This window comes from Chionomys nivalis, chromosome 9 (genome assembly GCF_950005125.1).
Source record: "Chionomys nivalis chromosome 9, mChiNiv1.1, whole genome shotgun sequence".
NCBI lineage: Eukaryota > Metazoa > Chordata > Mammalia > Rodentia > Cricetidae > Chionomys > Chionomys nivalis.
Genome location: NC_080094.1, coordinates 45,963,491 through 45,985,811, shown reverse-complemented (window position 1 = coordinate 45,985,811; position 22,321 = coordinate 45,963,491). Strand labels below are relative to the sequence as shown.

Sequence of the window (22,321 nt, the reverse complement as noted above, 5' to 3'; positions counted from 1 at the left end):
CAGAACTCTCCGCTTCAACCCCGAGCTTTGCACGTCCCTGGACCCAGCAAGCCCCTCACACTTATCATGACATCTAGACTAGGAGAGGTTCTTCCCCAGGCTACTACGTCCTGCCCCCGCTGTCAAATCTCCAACTTGCACAAGAGTTAAAACTCCATTCCAGGGGTGTGAGTTCCTAGTGCACGTTCCTGAGAAAGACCCCAGCACACAGGGCTACATGAGGGCACACGAATCTGCTCCTTGGTGAAGAACGGAAGTCGCAGGTGCTCAGGCTAGCCTCCCAGGTTACATGATTTGGGTCAAATCCCCTGACGGTCAGCCTCTGTGTGACATGGGGACTAACATAATCCTAATAATAATCACGAGTAGAGGCTGACTTCTCCACACGTGGATGCCAGCCAGCTGGGAAGCAGCCTCTGAGGAAGAGAAGCATGTCTTCACAGGCGGAAGTGCATCCCAAATGGAATTGACACTAGCCACAAAGACATCCGTTTTCTCTTTGGCACAGGAAGATAGGTGTGGGAGCTCAGGTCTGGGAGAGTTGGTCATGCAGGGCCAGGCAGTTAAGAACTGGCCATCGCCCGGGTGCCCAGGACTTGTGTGCAAAGGATGGCCAGCAGTCGGGGAGGGAGTAGAAAAGCAAACTTCTCTTCCCGGCAGTTGCCTTTCGGGCTATGCCTCATCAAGACCCGGTTACAGCGGAGGAGGCGGAGGAGCCCCTGTGGATTAACGAATTCCAGGGACAACTGGGAACTCAATTTTGTCAAAAGCATCCATTGAATCTAGTCATGAGTCATGTGTTTGGTGAAAACTCCAAGGTGCGGCAGCCTGGCAGTCTCTCCAGGAGAGTGGCCCGCTGTGGCCGCAGTGGCTCCCCTGAGTGGTTGGACACTACCCAGGCTGTGGAGGCCACATACCTCAGCTGCCCAGCTGCCCCACTGGCTGTGCACACTTCTTTTAATCATAAAACTTAGACATGGGCTGGGGAGATGGGTAAAGCGCTCATAGCGCAAACATGAGGTCTTGAATTCAGATCCCCAGAAGTCATTCAGAGGCTGCTGAGCCTGGAATCTCAAAGCTGGGTAGGCTAAGGCAGGAGCATCTCTGGAGCCTGCTGGCCAGCTGTTCTCCTGGAACCAGTGAGCTCTGGGGTCAGGGAAAGAGCAACCGAGGAAAACATAAACACCAACCTCTGGCCTCTACATATGTCAACTTGCACACACGTGGCCACACACATGAACATATACACACATGAACAGCACACACAACGGATACTCAGTGAAAAAGCCCAAAATAAGTGATGACCCATATCCGAAAGACGCATCATCACAGTGATGATGCATTACCTTTCCTCCCCTGCAAGTCATAAAAACCAGGTCAGACAGATTCTGCTTTGTGACGTGCAGTTCTCAAATGAGCGAGAATGACCTTAACCCATAATCAATTACCCAAGGCTTTTCACCTTTCTCCTTCCTGAATATTCCCCTTCTGGTCCCCACCCACGGCTCTTTTCTCTTTAAGATTTCTTCTATTTCACTCATGTGTATATGTGTGAGGAGTGTGTTTTGAGGGGAGTGAGGGCAGCAGTAGGTGATTGTGTGTGTGTGTGTGTGTGTGTGTGATTGTGTGTGTGCAGATGGCCTCAGAATCCAGAAGAGGGCATCAGACCCCTGGAGCTTACAAGCAGTTATGAGCTGCTCCTGTGTGTGACGGAAATTAAACCTGGGTCCTCTGCAAGAGCAGGAAGCACTCGGAACCACTGAGCCATCTCTCTGGCCCCTGCTGTCCTGACTCTTGGAAGCAACAGAGACTATAAAGAAACCTTGCAATTTTTATCATCCAGTATGATATTTAAGTTGCTTTGAGTTGGATAGTCTTTGTCAATGTTAAGTACAATCCCATTTCCCTTAAAAAAAAAAAAAGCTATTAAAAATCATCAAAACTGGACATTCTTTATTCTATTTTCCCCTTATTTTACTTGTTACATTTTTTAAGGCCTAGTAACCACCAGGCCTCCCTGACTGTTCTCTTGTTTTTCAAGGTGTCCAATAGAGAAAGGAAAGAAAATTTCACCCAGCCCAGAATTCAGAGTCTTAACTTAGAGAGAGTCCTTTGGCGTGACAGACTAGTGATTATATGGAGCTTTGGGTTCAAATGGTCACTTAAGCACCCAGTCATTTAGTCGCCAATTCTGCCCTGGTTGTGCTGTGTTGGGGTGAAGTGGGGCTCTGATGGGTTGTCACCTAGCAACTTAAGCCAGCAGATGCTGCTGTTCAGGTAGAGCAGGGCTTCTCCACCTTCCAAATGCTGTGACCCTTTGTACAGTTCTTCATGTTGTGGGGACCCCAACCATAGATTATTTTCGTTGCTACTCTGTAAGTGTAATTTTGCTCTTATAAATCGTACATATCTGATTTGCTAATGGTCTTAGGCAGCCCCTGTGACAGGGTCAGTCAACCCCCAAAGGGGCTGCAACCCACAGGTTGAGAACAGAGGAGAGAATGTCTGGCAGGGAGGGGTACCTTGGAGAGGCTGCTCTACCGAGGTGTTTTACAAGGCACGGGGGAGTTTGAAGCCTGTGCGTCAGACTTCTGAAGCCCAGAGCACAGTGATAGAGTGAGGCTCACAACAGTCTCTCCTCTTCCCAGAGCTGCCCCAATCAGCAGCAGCTCCTGACCACCATCCGCCAGCTGCAGCTGCTGCTCAGGGGCCAGGAGACCCGCTTCACGGAAGACATCCGAAACATGAAGAGTCGGCTGGCCACGCTGCAAATTATTCTGAACAAAATGGTCTCAGGTGCACCTCCAGGTGGGTCCGAAATCACCAGGCTAGGGCCAAGCCCTACTACACTCAAGAACCTTCCCTGCAGCTCTCGCCATCCAGTTTCCCCCTGGCATGTCTGTGTGTCTCTTCACACGCACACATTAAAGTTACTCCTATCCCCTATATTTGATAATCACCTATTTCCAGTTTTTTTTAATGGTTTATTTATTCCAGTTTTTAAAAATGATTTATGTGTGCCCGTGTGTATGCACATGTGTGTGCATGTGCCCAAGAAGGCCAGGAGGGTGTTGGATCCCTGGTCCTCTTCAGGAGCAACAAGCCCTCCTGATCACTGAGAAATCTCTGCAGCCCCTTGTTTTCTTTTTATAAAATGTAGCTCAAGTTGACCTCTCATTTGCTGTGGGACCAAGGATGATCTTGAACTCCTGATCCTCCCACCCAGCCCCTTTTCTCTTACACTTTTTATTCTAGGCTTAATAGCTACATAGGTAGCAACCTATAATTTGACGGAATTGTCAGGCGCATCACTCTGCAAGCAGAGGCGCGTTTCACCTCCCTGTCCTCTCCGGAGAGCACAGTCCACTCTCATTCTGTTTCTGTCCCTGTTTTCATTTTTGGTATAACGTCTCTTTGTCCAGCTGGTTTGAAGTTCACAGCCTGGAAGGCTCAACTCCTTCCCTTCTGTGACCTCCACACAGGCACACTTCCACCCCGACCTGCCCAGAATGCTGCACTACAGCCCTTGTGATTTTCCACGAGCCAGCATGGCTCTGGCTTTTCCTGCCTGGAAGTACATTCTCCAGTGACTCACCCAGTTGGTGTGGGAATAAGGGCCCCCAGAGTAAGTCTCACTTGTCTGGGGGACAATGGGACACCCCAATTCCCTCCACCAATGGGAGGGCTCTAATACTGTGTCATGTTTTCCTGGTGACTCTTTTCACTTTCTAGGCCTGGGGGTGAGCACTGGGTTTCTCCTGGTCTAGGGGCTTAGGGGACAGGAGATGGAGCCTGTGGGATACCCGACATCATTGGTCCCCCGTGACTTTGTTTTCTTAGGGCCTTCTCTGTTATGTGAAGTCACATTTCCTGGGGAAGGCTTTCATCATTGGTTCAATAAATCACATTTCTTTCAAGGCTCATTTATAGAATATACTCTGTGTGCCAGGCACTTGGTTGGGGCTGGGGCCAACAGAAAGAACATAGGTCAGATCACACTTAGGCAGAGGATGCTGACAGTAAGCATGAAGACACAAATGTGCAGTAGTCACAAATGCCAAGAAGCAAAGCACACGGGGACAGAGATGCATGCCAGCCAGGGAATCCCTCTGGGAAGTGGTGACATTTGAATAGAGACCTGAAGAGCAAGGAGGAGCTGGCCTGGTGGTAGACTGAGCCTGTTCAGGAGACTTAGGACATCCAGGACGCTGGAGACAAGAGAGAGCAGAGGAAGTAGGTGTTGGTCTCATCAACCTGATGCTCGGCACCACCCTGTGAGGCCCTGTACACACAACCCTCCGTGTCTCTGAGCATCAATTTCCTCAGCTTTCAATGGGCCCACTGTGTGTCTCCTCCTCCTCTCCAAGAACACTGGAGGGCTTCATGAGATGTGGCATGTAGCAGGTCTAGCCCCATGCCCAGCCTGCAGCAATCGTTCAAGAGACACACACACACACAGAGAGAGAGAGAGAGAGAGAGAGAGAGAGAGAGAGGTCTTGTGAGTGGCATCGATGCCTCCACAGCTGCAGCCCAAGAGGGCTCCTAATCCTTCCTCTTTACCTTACAGTTTCCTGCCCTGCTCTGGACGCCCCCGCTGATGGCAGGAAGTTCGGAAGCAAGTACTTAGTGGATCATGAAGTCCATTTTACCTGCAACCCTGGGTTCCAGCTGGTTGGTCCCAGCAGCATGGTGTGTCTTGCTAACGGCACCTGGGCTGGAGAAAAGCCGCACTGCAGAGGTATGGCCATTCTGCCCCGTCCACACCACACAGCATGGGTGTGTTGGTCAAAAAGGGTCATCCCAGAGACATCTGATTCTCTCTTTTCTTTGTGTGTGTGTGAGGGAGAGACAGAGACAGAGAGAGACAGAGAGACAGAGACAGAGAGAGACAGAGAGTTCAGGTAAAGACATGGATTAACCCGTAGGTTGTCAGTTTGTCCTCAGTCTCATTATTTGCTACTGTGTATGCCAGGCTGGCTGGGCAGCAGACTTGCAGGGTTACCATAGTCCACTGGCCAGCCAGTCTAGTTGAAGTAGAAGGCTCCAAGTCTTGAAATAAAGTGGATAGTTTCAAGACATCCGACACCCTTTTCTGGCTTCTGTGGTCACTACACACATATGGTACATGAACACAGAGACAGGCACACACATGCATATAACATAAATGAACATTTTCAAATTTTCCCCAAAATATTAGGTGATAAAGAAGGACACACAGAATGGAGGCAAAGACACATGAGCCATAAAGACACTATGGAGCTTTTTATTCTCTGGCTTCAACCCTGTCTCATATACATACACATATACATACATACACACACATAAGTACATACATACACATATACATACCTACACACACAGAAGTACATACATACACATATACATACCTACACACACAGAAGTACATACATACACATATACATACCTACACACACAGAAGTACATACATACACATATACATACCTACACACGCAGAAGTACATACATACACATATACATACCTACACACACAGAAGTACATACATGCACATATACATACATACACACATAAGTACATACATACATATATACAAACATATGTACATACATACATGTGGAATTTTGAAATTTATGCCCTGGCAATGCTGAGGCATGCATGGCGGCTTTGTTTAACTTGTCCATATTGGGTTTCATGGTCTAAGTTGATGAGGATAACTGACCAGGTCTCTTCTTCAAGAGGGCACCAGATCTTATTATAGATAGTTGTGAGCCACTATATATATGTGTGTGTGTATATATATATGTATACATATACACACATATATATTCATGTTGGATAAGTGAATTTGAATGTCTTGGTATTGAAGTATCTAGAACCATTAAATAAACAAACAAACAAATAAATAAATAAATAGGCAAAGTAATTGGTTGTGAAAGTGTAAAAGCCCAAGTGAAGTTCCATGGCTTCAGAGTGGCCATTCTGTGTATAAGTTTACTGAGATGGTCAGAATTGGGACTGGGCCAGTGAGTGGCTGCCTTAAAACAACTGTGTGATGCTTGACTTGCGAGTTGGTTAGAATAAAGAGATTATATTTAATTTCTTTTTCAAAATGAGATCTTGGATATTTTTCATCTCACTAAGTGTAAACTGGGCCTAGATGTTTACACTGTACTGATGGCACGAAATAGGTTACAACCAACTGGATCAACAAGCTGCTAGGCTCAGCCTCCCCCAAGTTGGCACGCTGTGCCTGCATTGGCACACACGGGTGCTGTCTTCAGCCAGGGCTGCACAGCAATGCCAGATAGCTGCTACTGAATCTTCTCAGGGAACTGTGACCATCCTGATTCTGGGGATGAGACTTAGCGTTGCTGGAGTTGTTAGGACCAGAGCTCAGCCCTGGCAGCCTTAACTACACTTGGCCACCTGTCCTCAATGGGCCAATTAAACAGACAAGTAGTAGTGAAAACCAAGCATAAAGGCCTGAGCTTGGGCCCCAGCACCCACATAAAAGCAGGGTGTGATGGTGTGTATCTGTAACTCCAGCACTGGGGGCCGAGGGACAGGCAGGTCACTAAGAGTCTGTTGGCCAGCTAAGCTAGTGGAATTGATGAGCTCTGAGTTCTCAAAAACTAAGAAAGGGGGCCTGGAAAGATGGCTCAGTGGTTAAGAGCACTTGCTGCACTTCCAGAAGACCTGGGTTCAATTCCTAGCACCCATGTGGTGGCTCACTCACAACTGTCTATAACTCCAGTTCCAGGGGATCCAATGCTTTCTTCTGGCTTCTGTGGGCACCAGACATGTACACGATGCAAGACATACATGCAGACAAAACACATATTCACATGGAGGAAACTAAACATGAACAGCGGTAGAGAAAGGCACTCACTGTTGACCCCTGATACCCATTCTGGCATGCAACGCTTGTCCCCATGCACACACATTAACATATGCACATGTATCACACACACACAAAACAAAGAACTGTATGCAATCTCTTCCTGGGAGGCAAGTTCCTTTTCTGGTTGGCACCATGTTTTAGCCTTTCCTTCCCCCAGGATGAGTTTCCTGGAAAAATTCCAATTCTTACTGTCCTTTGTCTCAGTCCTATGAGAGCCAATGGGTGGGAGTGTCAATTCCAAATGTCTTCAGAAGGCCTCCTCTCCTGCCAAGACAGTTCCATTGGGCTGGAGCTCAGCAATCTGGTGACCAGCAGCTGCTGAGTGTGCCCAGTTCAATTTCCACATCAGCAGTTCTGTCACTGTGTGTTGTTACCACGGGGGACAAAAATCTTAATTACAGCCCTTTCACATCAAGACACAAAATCTCAGTGCCAGTGAAACACTTGGCAATGCTTTAATAACTGGCCAGTGCCCACTCCGCAGTCAACTGATTGGAAAGAGGATGATGAACCCTACTTGACCTAGAAGGAATTATATATAACAGCACCATTAAAGATGCAGCAGGCAGAGGAGCTCTGCTCTGGAAATCCACAGTGGAAAGCAGCCAGTTGGCATTGCTGGTCTCTGTGAAGGGCATTGTTGTTGTTCATGTTCTTGCTCCTTTTGAGACAGAGCCTCATATAACCCAGGCTGGCCTGGAACTCAATATATAGCCAAGGATGACTCTGATCTTCTGACCCTCTGGCCTCTACCTCCTGAGTGCTGCTGCAATTACACTGAGTTTTGTGGTGCAAGAGATTAAATCCAAAGCTTTGTCCATGGTAGGCAAGTGCTCCATCAGCTGAGTGTCAGCTTCAGTCTAAGGTGGGTTTTTTTAGGGTGTCGGGCTTCGTGGGTTGGGGAAGCCATAGCCATTCATTTTGACTCTTTTGACCCCAGGGAAAACCAAAGGAAAAACTTGAGAGAAGTAAACCCCTTTGTCGCTTACCACAGTCGTGAAGCACTTCCCTACAGGGGCCATTCAATACTTTCCTAGTAACCTTTCTCCTGTGTTCATAGGCTTAAAAAACACAATCGTTTTAGACACTTTTTCTCTCATTAAGAAAAATGTTCAGCTAGGTGGTACCAGCGCACGCCTTTAATCCCAGCACTCAGGAGGCAGAGACAGATGGATCTTTGTGAGTTTAGGCCAGCCTCGTCTACATAGTGAGTTCCAGGGCAGTCTGAGCTGCATAATGGAGAGACCTTGTTTCAAAAGGAAGAGAAGAAGAAAGAAAAGAAAAGGAAAGGAGAGGAGGGGAGGGGAGGGGAGGGGAAGGGAGAGGAAGGAAAGGAAAGGAAAGGAAAGGAAAGGAAAGGAAAGGAAAGGAAAGGAAAGGAAAGGAAAGGAAAGGAAAGGAAAGGAAAGGATCCATCGAGGGAGAGATGGCTCAGAGGCTGAGAGCACCAGCTACTCCTGCAGAGGATCTGGGTTCAGTTCCCAGCACCCACAGCTCTGCCCCTAACCATCTGTAATTCCAGTTTCAGGGGATTCAGGCACTGCACACATGTGGTACTCACACATACATGCAGGCATACCATTCATAGACATAAAATAAAAATATACTTTAAAAAAAGAAAAAAATTAACACATAGAAGTATAGAAGGAAGATTCTATAAACTAAAACTCCAGTAACTTTCACAAGATAAATTTCTTAGTGTCGTAAAAATGTCTAGTTCAAATACAATTTTCCCTATTGTTTTTAACACTGTTTGAATTGGAACCTAGACCAACTCCGTATTTCTAACTGGTTCTCCTGTCTCTTACATCTTGGGAAGTGTCCCTTGGGTCCTCCTTCTGAGATTCATTGATTGATTCTTGAAGAAAAATTCAGGGCCGGTTCTCTGAGCTCACACATTTTAGAGACAATCTATTAAAGGTCAGCTTGATTGGAGGTAAAACTGCCCATCTCACCTTCTGCTCCCTGGACTTTCTTAGATGCTATGCATCTGATCACAGGCATAGGCCATCACACCCAGTTTTATGCTGAGGACCAAGCCCAGACCCTGATGCATGCTAGGCAAGCAGTCTGCCAACTAGGTTACATCCCCAGCCAGTACTCTTTAATAGAAAACCTTAGTACCAGGGGGAGTCTGGGCAAGAATCCCCCAAAGTTTCATGCCAAAATGTTGGCGAGAACCCAAATAGAACACAAAGAAAACAAGTGCAAATAAGATATTGTTGTTCACGTAAAAATGCCATCAGGGGAGTTAAAGAGTTTGCTCAGCCGTTCAAAGTACTTGCTCCTCTTGATGAGGATCTGGGTTTAGTTCCAAGAATGCACAACCCCTCACACTCATCTGTAATTCCAGTGCCTGGGGAATCTTTTGCCCTCTTCTGGCCTCCATGGGAACTGCATGCATGGGATACACATGCACATACATACAGGCAACTCACTCAAACACATAAGATAATAAAATAGATCTAAAAACAAAATGGATATCATCAAGACAGAGCTGAGGAGGTAGGAGGTTCTGGTTTTGGTCATGATGGAAAAATAACAGGAAAGAAAATTTTAGAGGCCTGAAGGTACTAAAGGCCCATGGGAAACTTACTTCATGTAAGTACGAGTGGGGGAAGAAAGGGCTCCTGCTAGACTCATGCAAATTGGTGTACAAAAATAAAAATAAAAAAATGGAGAACAAGTCTCCATGAATAACAAAGAGTTGCCTGAAAGACATACCCATAAAACAGAAGGAAATTATGAGCCAGTACTTCAAATCAAGTCAGTAGAAGGTTGTAAAATATAAAGACTATGAAACATCTAGGCTCAGCAGGGAAAGGCTCTCGCCCCCAAGCCTGATGACCTGAGTTCAATCCCTGGAATCCACAGGGTAGATACAAAGAACGGACTCTTAAAAAGTTATTCTCTAACCTCTCCACTCAGGACATTCATGTGTTCCCTGCCCTCCCCCCAAATCAAAATAATGAAATGTAAAAGCAACATTAAAAAATAAGAAAACCTTAGAAATAAAGTCACTGGAATAATGGGAAATTTAAAACAAAGTGCAGAAGCCAGGCAAAAGTAGAATGAAAAAGGGGTTGGGGGAGGAATGGGAATTGTAGCTCCTGTGGTAGCGTGCTCGCTCCGTGTGCATGAGGCCCAGAGTTCAAAGCCCAGCACCACACAAATCAGGCATGGTGGGTCAGGCCTGTAACCTTACAACTCAAGATGAGGAGACAGGAAATCAAAGATCAAGGTCATCTGCCACAATATATTAAGACCAAGGCCAGCCTCTGCTACTGGAGACCCTGACTCACATACATACATACATATATGCATGCATACATGCATACATAAATATTTTTAAGAGAGAAAAAGGTAGAGTATACATATGACAATTCACTTTCATGAAGCACAAGTATTCATGAAACAGGAGACGGAACCATAACTGTGCCCACACTTTGACTCGCCAGCCTTTCTTCCCATCACTGCCATGACCCTCTTCACAGTTCTGAAGTCATAACTGAATGCCACATCCCGGGATACCCTTGAATGTGATGACAACTGTCCTTCAATTGGGACATAGCATTTGCCAGCCTGGGCATCAGGCCACTGAATACCTCTGACTGCTCGTCAAGATAAGAAACGCAGAACGTCTGCCTGGAGCCTGCAGAGAAATGAATACGCGGGGCACCTGTTCACATCTCGGTCACCCTAGCCTCTCCTGACGGGCTCGGGGCAAGCACGGCTCAGTGTCTTCCACTGGATCTCCCCGAGGACAGATAACGGCTGTAGTGCGCTGACACCAAGCTGAGGGATATAAACGGTCACACTTTCTGGCTTCCTTCCCGTACTTTCATGGTTTATTGATCTGCCCGCTTTCAGAGGGGGGCAGTAAGCAAAGATAGGGTTGGACCTTGAGAGACCTTGGAAGACTGACAGGGCCCCGGGGGAGGGGGCAATTGTGCGTGGTGTGGTCTTTAGTGCATTCCTGGAAATTGATCATCCAAAACAGGCTGACTGGGAAGCATGTCATCTACCCGAGGTTACGGGGAAATGGAAATAGTGCCTTCTCTGTGGATGTGGACAGCCTGAGTCTTGAGGGACCCAGAATGAGGCTGTGGTTCTCGCTGGACGCAGAGCCCCTGCTTCTTCCTCTTGGGAGACACACAGAGGGAAAGGTTATTAGGCCTGAAGGGGACATTCTCGTGTCCCCCTCCTCTGAGAGACGCTCAGAGGCTAAGAGCAAGTACTGTTCTGCACTGTAGCGAAGTCGGCGAGCTGACAGAGCTCCTCTTGGACAGAAATGGTTCGTGCGTGCCTGTGCTTAAATGGGCCTGGGACATTTGGAACAGTGATGGTTTTACAAAATCATCTTTTCCAAAGCAAGATATTTTGTAAGTATTTGTGTAGAAAAGGGAAGAATACAAAAAGTGTAAATGAGAAAAAACCAAAAACAAACAGCAAAAAACACCCATAAGCCTAGCATGGAAAATTGGAAACTCAAGTTTCCTTGTGGGGTCAGTACTGGGGATGGGAACCTAGACCTCATGCATGCAGGTTAAGTGCGAAACTTCTGAGCTACCTAACTCAGAGGGAAAAAAAAAATCTATTGAACGTTTAAAATTTTCTTTCTTCCTCCATTCCCTTCTCCTTCCCTCCCTTCCCCTCCCCTCCTTTTCTCTCCTCTCTTCTTCATGGAACAGCTCCCCCATTGATGGAGCTCAGGGGTACTGAGTATAAATTCAGAGAGTTAATTTCCCTCATCTCTGGATATTACAATGAACCATCCTCTCTCCCCCTTTTAATTTCTTGGAATTTAGCTCCTGTTTGAAAGATGATCCAGGGATGACAATGAGGCTCAGTTAGAGTAAGGCTAGCGGGCATGAGGCCCTGGGTTCCAGTCCCAGCATCAGATAAAAATGGGCATAGTGATACACGCCTGTTAATCTTAGCACCAGGAGGTGGAAGCAGGAAGTCCCTAAATTCACTTTCACCCTTGACTACAAAGAGAGGGAGTTCAAGGACAGCCTGGGCTCCACCTTGGAGCAGAGTTGAAGAGCAGAAGGGCCTCCCTCAGAAGCAGATGCCAACACCTGTCCACAGCCGTGTACCCTACACCCTTATGAATTACAGCACCAGGTGTCTTCACAAGCCTGGACGGTGCCCTGGCAGTGTGAGGCAGGGGCTGTGGTTCAGCTCCTCTGTTACCTCGCAGCTCCCACTGGTAGAGAGAGGGCAAGGAAAAGGTGAAACGGAGAAAGCCGGGGTGGTGGTGAGAGACATGTCTGTTCCCAGGAGGCTGAGGCAGGAGGATCACAAACGAAGGTGCCCAGCTGGGCTTCATAATGAGACCTTGTCTCAAAAACAAACAAGAACCCAAGCCAGACAGGAAGCTGGAGTGGTCCTACCATGTAAGGGAAAACCCGGAGTTAGTTTTTGTTTGATTTCACACTGAAATCCGCATAATCACGTGTTGACTTCCTTTCCTAGCCACCAGTGAGTGCTCTAGCCAGCCTTGTCACAATGGGGGCACGTGTGTGGAAGGAGCCAACCAGTACAGATGCATCTGTCCTCCAGGAAAAACTGGCAGCCACTGTCAGAATCAGACCCAGCCTGGTATGTAGCCACTGCGGGACTTGGTGAGGATACTCCCCTGGGGGCTGGCAAGGATGCTGGTCATGGTCACCAAAGGCAGATATGTCAGGAATTCTTGGTTACCATGCACTGAACTGATCCTGCTACTACCCTGAGGTACTCATTTGGATGGGCTTAGCTCTTTTTTTTACAATTTATTTATTATTTTATGTGCATTGGTGTTTCGCCTGCATATATGTCTATGTGAAGGTATCAGATCCCCTGGAACTGGAGTTATAGACAGTCATGAACTGCCACGGGGGTGCTGGGAGTTGAACCCTGGTCCCCTAGAAGAACAGCCAGTGTTCTTAACCTCTCAGCCATCTCTCCAGTCCCATTAGCTCTTTTTTTTATAACCAGAGTTTTGATCTTTCCTTTGGAAAGAGAGACTCCAACTTAACAGCGTGAGGATTAGGGCCTGGGAAGACACCCTGGGGCACCTTTGCCTGGTTAGTGTTTTATTTGCTGGCAGAATCACTTTTTCTTCTGATTCCTATCACACCCTGCAGAGTTAGCAGGGTGAGGTATTTTAGATATGAATAACCAGATATTTTATTAGTGAGTTCCAGCACATGGCAAGAAAACCCCAGGATAAGAAATCTATGAAGGATAGGTGAGGGGTTTCCCACCATTCTGCAACCAGAGGTGTAACCAAAAGATGTCCTATTCCTTTGCCAGACAGGCCTGGCTGTCTTTGTGTCTGGTAGACTCCCTGGGGGAAAGCGCATTTTGGTAGACAGTGTAAGGTCCAGAGAATAAGAGTTGATAAGCTCTTGGGGCTGGAGATGTAACCCACTTATGCCTCTACGCAGGAAGCCAAGCATTTGTTCCCTAGTATCACATAGTGCAGGTCATGGTGGTGGGGCACCTGTGATCCCAGCACCAGGGAAGAAGGAGCAGGAGGGCCCGATGGCTAAGGCTATGCTTGGCTTCATAGCAGAGTCCAAGTCCAGCCTGGAATACAGGAGACCATGCTACAAATAAAATGAGTCAAAAGCAGCATCAAGTCAGGGTTAAACAGTACACCTACAAACTTACTGCTGTCTGCCTACACAAGCCAGTGGAACTAGTCTGCTAGATCCCTTTCTCACAGCCAGGCTGCCCCCAGACCACCCCACCCTGTAGCTCTTATGTCTAGAGTCACCTTCTGTTGAAAAGTGGGGCTGGTTCCTCTGTAGCTTTGGAGCCTGTCCAGGAACTAGCTCTTGTAGACCAGGCTGGCCTCGAACTCACAGAGAGCCGCCTGGCTCTGCCTCCCAAGTGCTGGGATTAAAGGCGTGCGCCACCACCGCCCAGGAAGGTGGGGCTTTCTTGGACGCTCACTGTGTACAAAGAAGAGCAGGAGAAAAGGTATTTCCTTTCACCTTGTTGGTACCATACTAGCCACTAAATGCCCATGTCAGGGGCTTCTGTTGTGGGACCTTTGGGTCATCACTCCTCAGGCCCAGGAATCATTGTATGAAGTGCCCTCAAAACTGGAGTCTTCTCTGGGGATGAAAAGTAAGAAGTGAGTAGGTACACACTAAAAAATGACCCAGCAGGCTTACCTGGAACCTTCTTGGACTATGTCTCTCTCCCAGGTACCTGTAAGCCTCTCCCCAATATTTTTCTAATTTTTAACCTTTAAATTGTGGTGGGTATGTGTGCATGTGCGTGTGTGTTTGTATGTTTGTGGATGTGTGCACTTGAGTGCAGTACCGGTGGAGGCCAGAGGAGGGCTTTCTGAGCCCTGGAAGTGGAGTTCCAGGCAGTTGTGAGCCTCCTGATGCTGGTACTGAGACTCAAATTCTAGTCTTGTGGAGCAATAGTTCTGACTGTTAACCACTGAGCCATGTCTCCAGTCCCTAATATTGCTATTTTGAGACCAAGTCTGGCTCTGCTACCCTGGCTGGCTTTGAATTGAACTCTGGTGATACTGCCTAAGTCTTAAGAACAATTACAAAATTGTTTTGTTTTGTTTTGTTTTTAATCCATTTACTTACTAGCTGGGCAGTGGTGGTGCACACCTTTAATTCCAGCATTTAGAAGGCAGACGCAGGCAGATCTTTGTTAGTTCAAGGCCAGCCTAGTCTACAGAATGAGTTCTAGGACAGCCAGGACTGTTTCACAGAGAAACTCTGACTTGAAGAAAAAAAAATTTACTAGAGCTGGAGAGACGGTCAGAGGTTAAGAGCAGGTACTATTCTTGCAGAGATTAGGGGTTCCCAGCACCCACATGGTACCCCACGGTCACATGTAACTCTCCAGTTCCAAGATCAAGAAATCCTCTTCTGGCCTCCATGGGCACCAGGTACCACAGACTGTACACATATACACACAGGCACTTACACATAAAAATCTTTTTAAAAATTCTTTCATCCCTGCACTCAGGAGGCAGAGGGAGGAGTTAAAGGCCAGCTTGGTCTACACAGTGAGTTCTAGGCCAGCCAGGGCTACATAGTGAGACACTGGTTTTGCTTGTTTTGTTTTTATTCCATTTACCTTATTTTTATCATGGTTATAAAACTACTTTCTGTTCTTGGAAAGACACAAAAACTGTAATAAAAGAACAATTACCTTGAACACATTGAGGAGTCCACAAGCTTGTATACACAAGTGTAGACACACACACACAAGAAAAAGTAGAGGCTCAAATTTTTAAACTTTAGAGCTCCCTGCATTGTGGGCGTTGTGGGCATTGTGCTCCCTGCATTGTGGGTATTACACAAGATTGTAGAAATGAATCTCGGACTTCACACTGCAGTACACCTGGCTGTCCTGCTATTACATTCTGCTCTCTTGCGGGTCTGTCTGGGTCGCAGTCCCTCTCTTTAGGTTGAAAATGAAAATGAGTTTTATGCCCTGGCAATGCTGAAGCATGCATGGGCAGCCCGTATATGGAGGTTCTGTTGAACTTGTCCATAATTGGGTTTCATGGTCTAAACTGATGAGGTTTCCTCCTCAAGAGGGCACCAGATCTCATTATAGATGGTTGGTGAAGTAGTGGTTGCTGGGGATTGAACTCAGGACATTTCACTGTGGAGTACACATTGGGAGATAGGGTCTCGCCCGTCCTGGGGCACACAGCAAGTGCCGGAGGGGTGGGGCGGGTCAGGCGCTGAGTGTGTCTTCTTCCCGTAGAGGCCCCAGAGGACAGTGTGATCAGCGACCCCGGGGCCCCCGAGGGCGGCATGCCCAGCGACTCCGCCTTCAGTCATCCGCCGCATTGCAAGCAGGTTGGGCAGGAGCAGCATTGCAGCTGCGAGGCAGGATTCCACTTGAGCGGCACCCTGGGCAGCGACGGCGTCTGCCTGGGTAGGATCGGGCTCCGCGGGGAAGCGGGAACCACGGGAGGAGACGTGAGGACGTGAGCCTGGGAACAAACGGTCCCATCTGCAGTCCTGGGGCGGAGTGCGGGGTGGGGCGAGGTTCTCCCTGGGCATGGTCTCAGAAATATCTGTGATTTGCCTTTAGGTAAGGGTTGCCAAGATGAATGAAATTAACGGGTAGACTTCAGGGGGATTCTGGAGAAAGAGGTGGCTGCGAGCCCATGTTGGGTCTCCTCCCAGTGTACACTCTTCTCACGGCTGGACTCCCAGGGCCTTCTCTGAGACAGTACAGACAGCAGATAGCGTGCTGGGGATTTGCATTCAGTCTCTAGAGCACTTGTCTAGCATGCACAAGACCCTTCCTGCAATCTCATCACCACTTAAACTTGGAGTGCCGTGCCTGTCAACGTTGCAACACTTGAGATATGGAGGCAAGAGGGTCAAAAGTTCAAGGCCATCTTCTATAACACAGCAGCAGGTAGGGGAGGAAGAAGACAGTCAGGGGGTGATAGCCCAGAGGAGCCTTTTGCCTACAAGTGTCCACAGCCTCCTCCCCGCCTCTGGGGGGCGTGGCAAGCGAGTCGCTGGGAACATTTATGGCAGACAGAGCCATGGATGTGGGCACTACCTGAGACTCATTCCCTAGTCACCTCCTCAGTTTAACTAACTCTAGATCCCGCTTTTGATAACAGCTAGACAACAGTTCCACCCTGAGATCTGGCCAGTTAATGCTAAGAGGTTCAGTTCACAGCATCAAAAGTAAAACTACTCCCCATACCCTTCTAAAGAGGAGTCTCAATGTACAGCCCAAACTGGCCTCAAATGGAGATCCGTGCTTCAACCTTCCAAATGCTGAGCATACAGACCTGCCACACCCAGGCTGCAGGGTCTCTAACCTCATTCCTCCATTGCTGAAGATGAGGAGGGCTAAGACAGGTGTCTGAATCTGGTTTTCCTCTCCCAGTGGGGTACCTGACTTGCTAGACTTTAACTTTCCCCAAGTCAGACTCAGGGGCCCTCCTAGGGTCGCCCACATTAGCTCCTCCCAATCCTCCCTTCAGCTCTCTTGGCCCTAGACTGCCGGACGGGGAACATCCCAGATGCTCCTCTGTAGGTGTAGCTTGTCGCTTCATCCAGCTGTTTAGGCACAGCTGCCAACAAGTCTAGTTGATGGAGACCACACAGCCTCCTGGAATCAAGGGCACTTTTGTCCCCAGATGTGAACGAGTGTGAGATCTACGGGCAGGAGAGACACCCCCGGCTCTGCTTGCATACCTGCGTGAACACCCCTGGCTCCTTCCGCTGTACCTGCCCCAGTGGATACCGGGTCCTGGCTGATGGCAAGACCTGTGAGGGTGAGTGGGACCACAGCAGAGGCGGGTGACCACCAGGCTAGAGGTCACCCCTGCTCTCACCCCTGATTCCCATTCGGGAGTGATTAGGCTAAAAGAATCAAAGCCGGGTACACATTCAATCTTGGAAAAGAAGTTAATAAAGAGAACTCTCAAAGATCAGGTTATATATCTTCTATACAAATTAGCTGTTTAACCAGCCAGCCTCTTCTGACCTCATGTGAGTGACATTTCTGGGGAAGGTCACTTCCTCTTATTCAGCAATACCTTCAGCCAGACCTGAACCCAAAGGTCAAAAAGCCAGCCAGAGTCCACTCTACTGGAATCTGAAGGGACCCAGGAGGCTTCATGGCCCTGTGTGTCCACCTACTAGTGTCCTCTGACTATAGGCTGTACCTCAGCTCGGCCAGGCTCTACAGCACTACTGGCCATGTGTGGTGGCTAGCTAGGACAACAGAGAGACAGAGCCACCAGTGACAGGCAAGGGTTAGGGACCGGGCTCAGAGGAGCCTGACCACAGTTGTGGCTGAAATATGCATCTACCACCAGACTGCCCCCAGGCTGAAAACAGAGACCACAGCTGCTCAGCCTCCATATGCAGGCTCCACTAGACACCTGAGGCCTGAAAACAAGAGGGCCTGGGGGCCAAAAGGCCTGGGAGCCTAGGCAGACAGCAGCCAGGCCAGTCAGTCTCCCAGGAACAGAGAATAGATCAGAGCGTGGGGTGTGAATGCAAAACACCTCAGGTTCTACCTAAGGGCCACCCATCCATTGTGACCCCCTGGACGACAGGGCTGAGGGTTCTCTGTTTCCAGAAACGGTGCAGATAGCCCCTTCACCAGCAAGGAGTGTCTGCAGGGCAAGTGGGAGCGGGGCACAGAAAGGAGAGGCTGAAGCTGAAGTCCCCTTCATGGACATCAATAAATCTAGCGGAGGCTGGGCACACCAACAGGAGGCCTCCCACTGCCACACCTCCTCTGAAGACAAACATAGAGATTAATAACATAGATACATCAGTTCTCCATATTAACACAATTAGAATACAGCAGCCCCTCCCCCATCCATGGGTCAATACCCAAATCCAGTTGAACGGTATTAACCCTACTTGCACAACGTTTCTGTCCTATATTTAGTACCTACCTAGCGTGAAGTTTAATTTATAAAGTAGGCAGAACAAACATTAACAACAACTAATGACAAAATAAATAACTATAATATACTATAATAAAATTTATTTTAAAAACCAATGAATTACCTATTTCTAGAGATTTTTATTTAATATTTTCAAGCTACAGTTGGCCACAGGTAAGTCAAACTAGGAAACAGTTGGGGCTGCTGTACACAGTTCAGGCCTGAAGGGAAAGCAGAGTCTCCTCTTACTCAGCTCTATTGGGGCTTGGGGCTGCAGGGGACCTCTGGGGAGAATGCAGCTGCTTCAGGCTCACACTGGATGTCCAGGTCTGACTCCTTCATGGACGGATGAGACACAATGAAGGGAACCCAGCAGGCATCCAAAAAATGGCTCTGAATTACTGGAGAAGAAGGCAAAGAGAAAAGGCTGGGGGCTAAGTCACATACTGACTTGGAATATAAACAGAGAGGTGGTTCTCTGGTGACATCTTATGAGACTGCAATGTATGTATAGGAGTGGGCAGCAGGGGAATAGGAGATGTCCAGACAGCTATTATCACACCTACCCATCTATACTTCCCCTAACCCACCCACCCATTGATCTATCATCCCCATCCGCTCCATCTCCTTCTCACAGGGCTCATATGAGTCCACGTCGGAGTCCTTGGGCTTGGGAAGGGACAGCCTCCAGCCGGATAAACTCACTGGATGTTTGTAAACGGCACAGAGAACTCTGATTAAAAACAACTGAGCAGGGACGTTTGCTTTTAGTATGAGAGGCAGGCGTCCCTAAAGGTTTGAGTCTGATCTGAGGACAACCATAGCATTAAGGAGACTCAAAAGCACTTAGGGCTGAGAAGCAGGCAGGCGACTCACTTGGTGTTGACACGAACTCCTACCACTTGTCACATCCCAGGGAAGGGGTTCACCCCCAGAGTCCTAGAGTACTTCTGCAGGACCTCTGTTTCAGATGTTGAAAGAAAACAGAATACCTGATGAGGTTCTTGCTCTTAGGGGGTGGGCTCCTGGCACTCACTAGCCAGCCGACCTAGCGGAGCCAGTGAATCCCAGGTTTAGTGAGAGACCCCGTTTCAAAAAACAGTGTGGATATGTGATTGAGGAAAATACCCAAATAGTCAACCTCTGGTCTCCGCATACATACACGCTACGTGCATGACACACACAGAGTAAGTGTTGGGTGTTTGGAAAGTTCATCGCTGGTGGAGTCTCCCATCCCTTTGCCTATCGGGGGTTTCAAGTGGCTGTATTGAGACAGGAAAGGCAGGAAGATTCACAGCCTTCATTGTGTCTCCTGAAATACAGATGTTGATGAGTGTGTGGGCTCACAGCACACGTGCCCCCAAGGAACCACATGCTTCAACACTGGAGGAAGTTTCCAGTGTGTCAAACCCGAATGCCCTGAGATCAGCGGCAACATAAGCTACGTGAAGACATCTCTCTTGTGAGTAGATCCGGAGCATGGATCCATGACCAAGGCTGGGCTTGCAGTTTATGGGGAGGGAGGATAGTTTCACCGTACACAGGAAATAGGAGAGACAGAGAAGCTTCTCTGAGATTCCATTTCTCCTACAACTGTCGACTCACATGAAGCGTGGACATTTTATGCTTCCAAAGAGATGCTAGAGTCTACAGGAGTGTGGCCTCTTCAGGAGGGCAGAGGGGGCAGCCCCTCCTGAGTTTCCCCAAGCCTAACCGTCTCCATTTTACCTCTGCTCCAGCCAGTGTGAGCGAAGCCCCTGTCCCATGGATAACAGGCCGTGTCGCCACAAGCCCAAGACCGTCACGTTCCACTACCTCTCTCTACCTTCCAACCTGAAGACGCCCGCCACGCTCTTCCGCATGGCCACAGCCTCAGTTCCTGGCCAGTCTGGGCCCAACAGCCTGCGCTTCGGAATTGTGGGTGGGAACAGCCGTGGCCACTTCGTAATACAGCGCTCAGACCGGCAGACAGGGGAGCTCATCCTTAAACAGACCCTGAAAGGGCCTCAGACTGTGCAGGTGGACGTTGACATGTCAGAATACCTGGACCGCTCCTTCCAGGCCATCCACACTTCCAAAATCACCATCTTTGTGTCTCCCTATGAATTCTAAGGACACCACGGTAGTCGGAGGACTGAGATTTGAGATCTGGGTTGATTTCTCTTCTCCAACGACACAGCTGTAGGCAAGAGCTGCGATGGTCATTGGTCATTTCTCCTCTTTGTCGTGTTCCTACACACGTTGCCTGTTCATCAGGGCTTCTAGAGCAATGTGCTGTGCTCTGTCCCATGGACCGGCACAGAAGGGAAGCCCGAATACAAATGCTGTACCACCATCGCTCTTCTCGTTTTTTCTGCTCTAAGTCCCTCTGCAGCTCTCCTCTTTGGAGACAGCACAGAATCTCAAAATGCTGTGTGAACAATCGTGTGAGTTTGAACGAGCTGAGGTGGGGAAGGAGCTCATGGGGCCTGCCTGAGATACAGGCCAACTGTTCTGCATTGAGGTTGCCACGCTTGTTCTGACTGAGCATGTTCTAGCTCTGTGAACGATCTAACATCCCTGTGAGCCTTCTTGGAGGTGGGGGGCTGTAGGAGAGCCTAGGAACCCTGAGTGGATCCTACTAGACCAAGGAGTCAACATTCAATCATGGATTCTGCCAGAGTTTCTTCACTTTAGAGAAAACATGTCTCAAAAGCATGACCTGGTATTATGGCTGTGGAAATAGAGTTCTCCTCTCTGCCCATCTGACTTCTCCCTGAGCTGGAGAGCGCATTCTGGCAAGGGATAGCTCTCTTCCAGCCCAGGTTGGACATAGAGGGACAAGAGAGTGAAAGAGGTAATGTTTCCAATTGTTTCACTCGTTTCTCTATAGGTTGGTCATGTGGGAGATCAGGAAGGATGGCATCTGGTCATGGCATGTTTAGAATACTCAAATTTTCTTTCATTTCATGGCTTTCTTCTGTTGCCGCTGCTGGAAGAACCAAGAGGTGATGTCTTCTTCAAGATGAACGGAGCAGGAAAATTCTCCCTAGCACTGAGAACTGGGTGGGATGGGGGAAACCACTTCAATTCCAATTTAAAACTAGATGGGTTGAGAGGAGTTACCGTGTCCAAATATGCATTAATCTACTGATATTGCTTTTTATAGCTTTTATTTAAAAACTATTTCTTGAGGATGGGACAGGTAGATCGTGAGTTCAAGGACACCCCTCTGGATAATGTAGTGAGACTGAGTCCCAAACAAGACAAAGGGGCTAGACCTGTAGCTCGTTTGGAAGAGTTATTACCTAGCATGTACGAAGGCTTAAGTTCATTTTCGGGCACTGCATAAAACTGAGTACGGTTCTACATATCTCGGTTGCATAGCCAGTTTGAGGCAGGCCTGGACTACATGAAACTCTTATCAAACAGAAACCAAGAAAATACGCCAGCTCCCTATTTTTCATCTAAACCTTTGCATTTGTCCTGGCAGCCTCTAGGAAGCTGAACTAGGTGTCCCTGGTTTAGTGATGAGTCTAGTGTGAAGCTCCTAGGAGAGTTTGTCCCAAGACAAAGGCCGAGACCCTTCCCGTGGAGCAGAGGTAGGCTCTCCAATCACAGGCAAGGGCCTGAAGATCTGCTATTCCAGTCGTTATGTGACTCGTAAAAACATTATCCAGAGCCTTCGTTTCTAGAAGGTACATGATGGTGTCCGATAGCAACTCTGCTCTCAAACAGTGTTAAGTAGTACTTTTCTCCACCAAGATCTGTCATCATCAAAGCTGCCTCCCACTTAGGAAATCCCTTGACTTCAGTTCCTGTGGTACTTACTGGTCTGAGTGCCTGACTGCCTTGCTCCATTGTGTGGATTGTCCTTAGAACCTTCCTCCTCTTCTCTCTACTGTGTTAGTCAGCTTTGTGTTGCCGTAGCTGTCAGGGTCTGAAGCCCCAACATAAACTACTCTTCCCTCTCTGGACCGGCATGGAGGAGACAGGAATAAAGACACGACTCACACGGTTTCATCGGGAGGGAGATTCTTTCTCAGTG

At 48.2% G+C, this 22,321-nt stretch overlaps 1 protein-coding gene across 1 annotated transcript; it reads left to right on the top strand.

Moving 5' to 3' along the window:
- The first annotated feature begins 674 nt into the window (after positions 1-674).
- Fbln7 (fibulin 7) lies at positions 675-20,406 on the top strand. The gene is made up of 8 exons (XM_057780170.1): positions 675-883; positions 2,633-2,808; positions 4,568-4,738; positions 12,360-12,489; positions 15,649-15,797; positions 17,029-17,166; positions 19,618-19,756; positions 20,034-20,406. The coding sequence occupies exons 1-8, from the start codon at positions 675-677 to the stop codon at positions 20,404-20,406; spliced, it is 1,485 nt and encodes a 494-aa protein (XP_057636153.1).
- The last annotated feature ends 1,915 nt before the right edge of the window (positions 20,407-22,321 follow it).

Excerpts from the sequence above, each read along its gene's own strand:
- Fbln7 (XM_057780170.1), top strand. The coding sequence starts at position 675 with ATGCCTCATCAAGACCCGGTTACAGCGGAGGAGGCGGAGGAGCCCCTG. Across the intron at positions 12,490-15,648 it reads AATCAGACCCAGCCTGGTAT|CGACCCCGGGGCCCCCGAGG; the intron begins GTAGCCACTGCG and ends CAGTGTGATCAG. Across the intron at positions 15,798-17,028 it reads CAGCGACGGCGTCTGCCTGG|ATGTGAACGAGTGTGAGATC; the intron begins GTAGGATCGGGC and ends TTTTGTCCCCAG.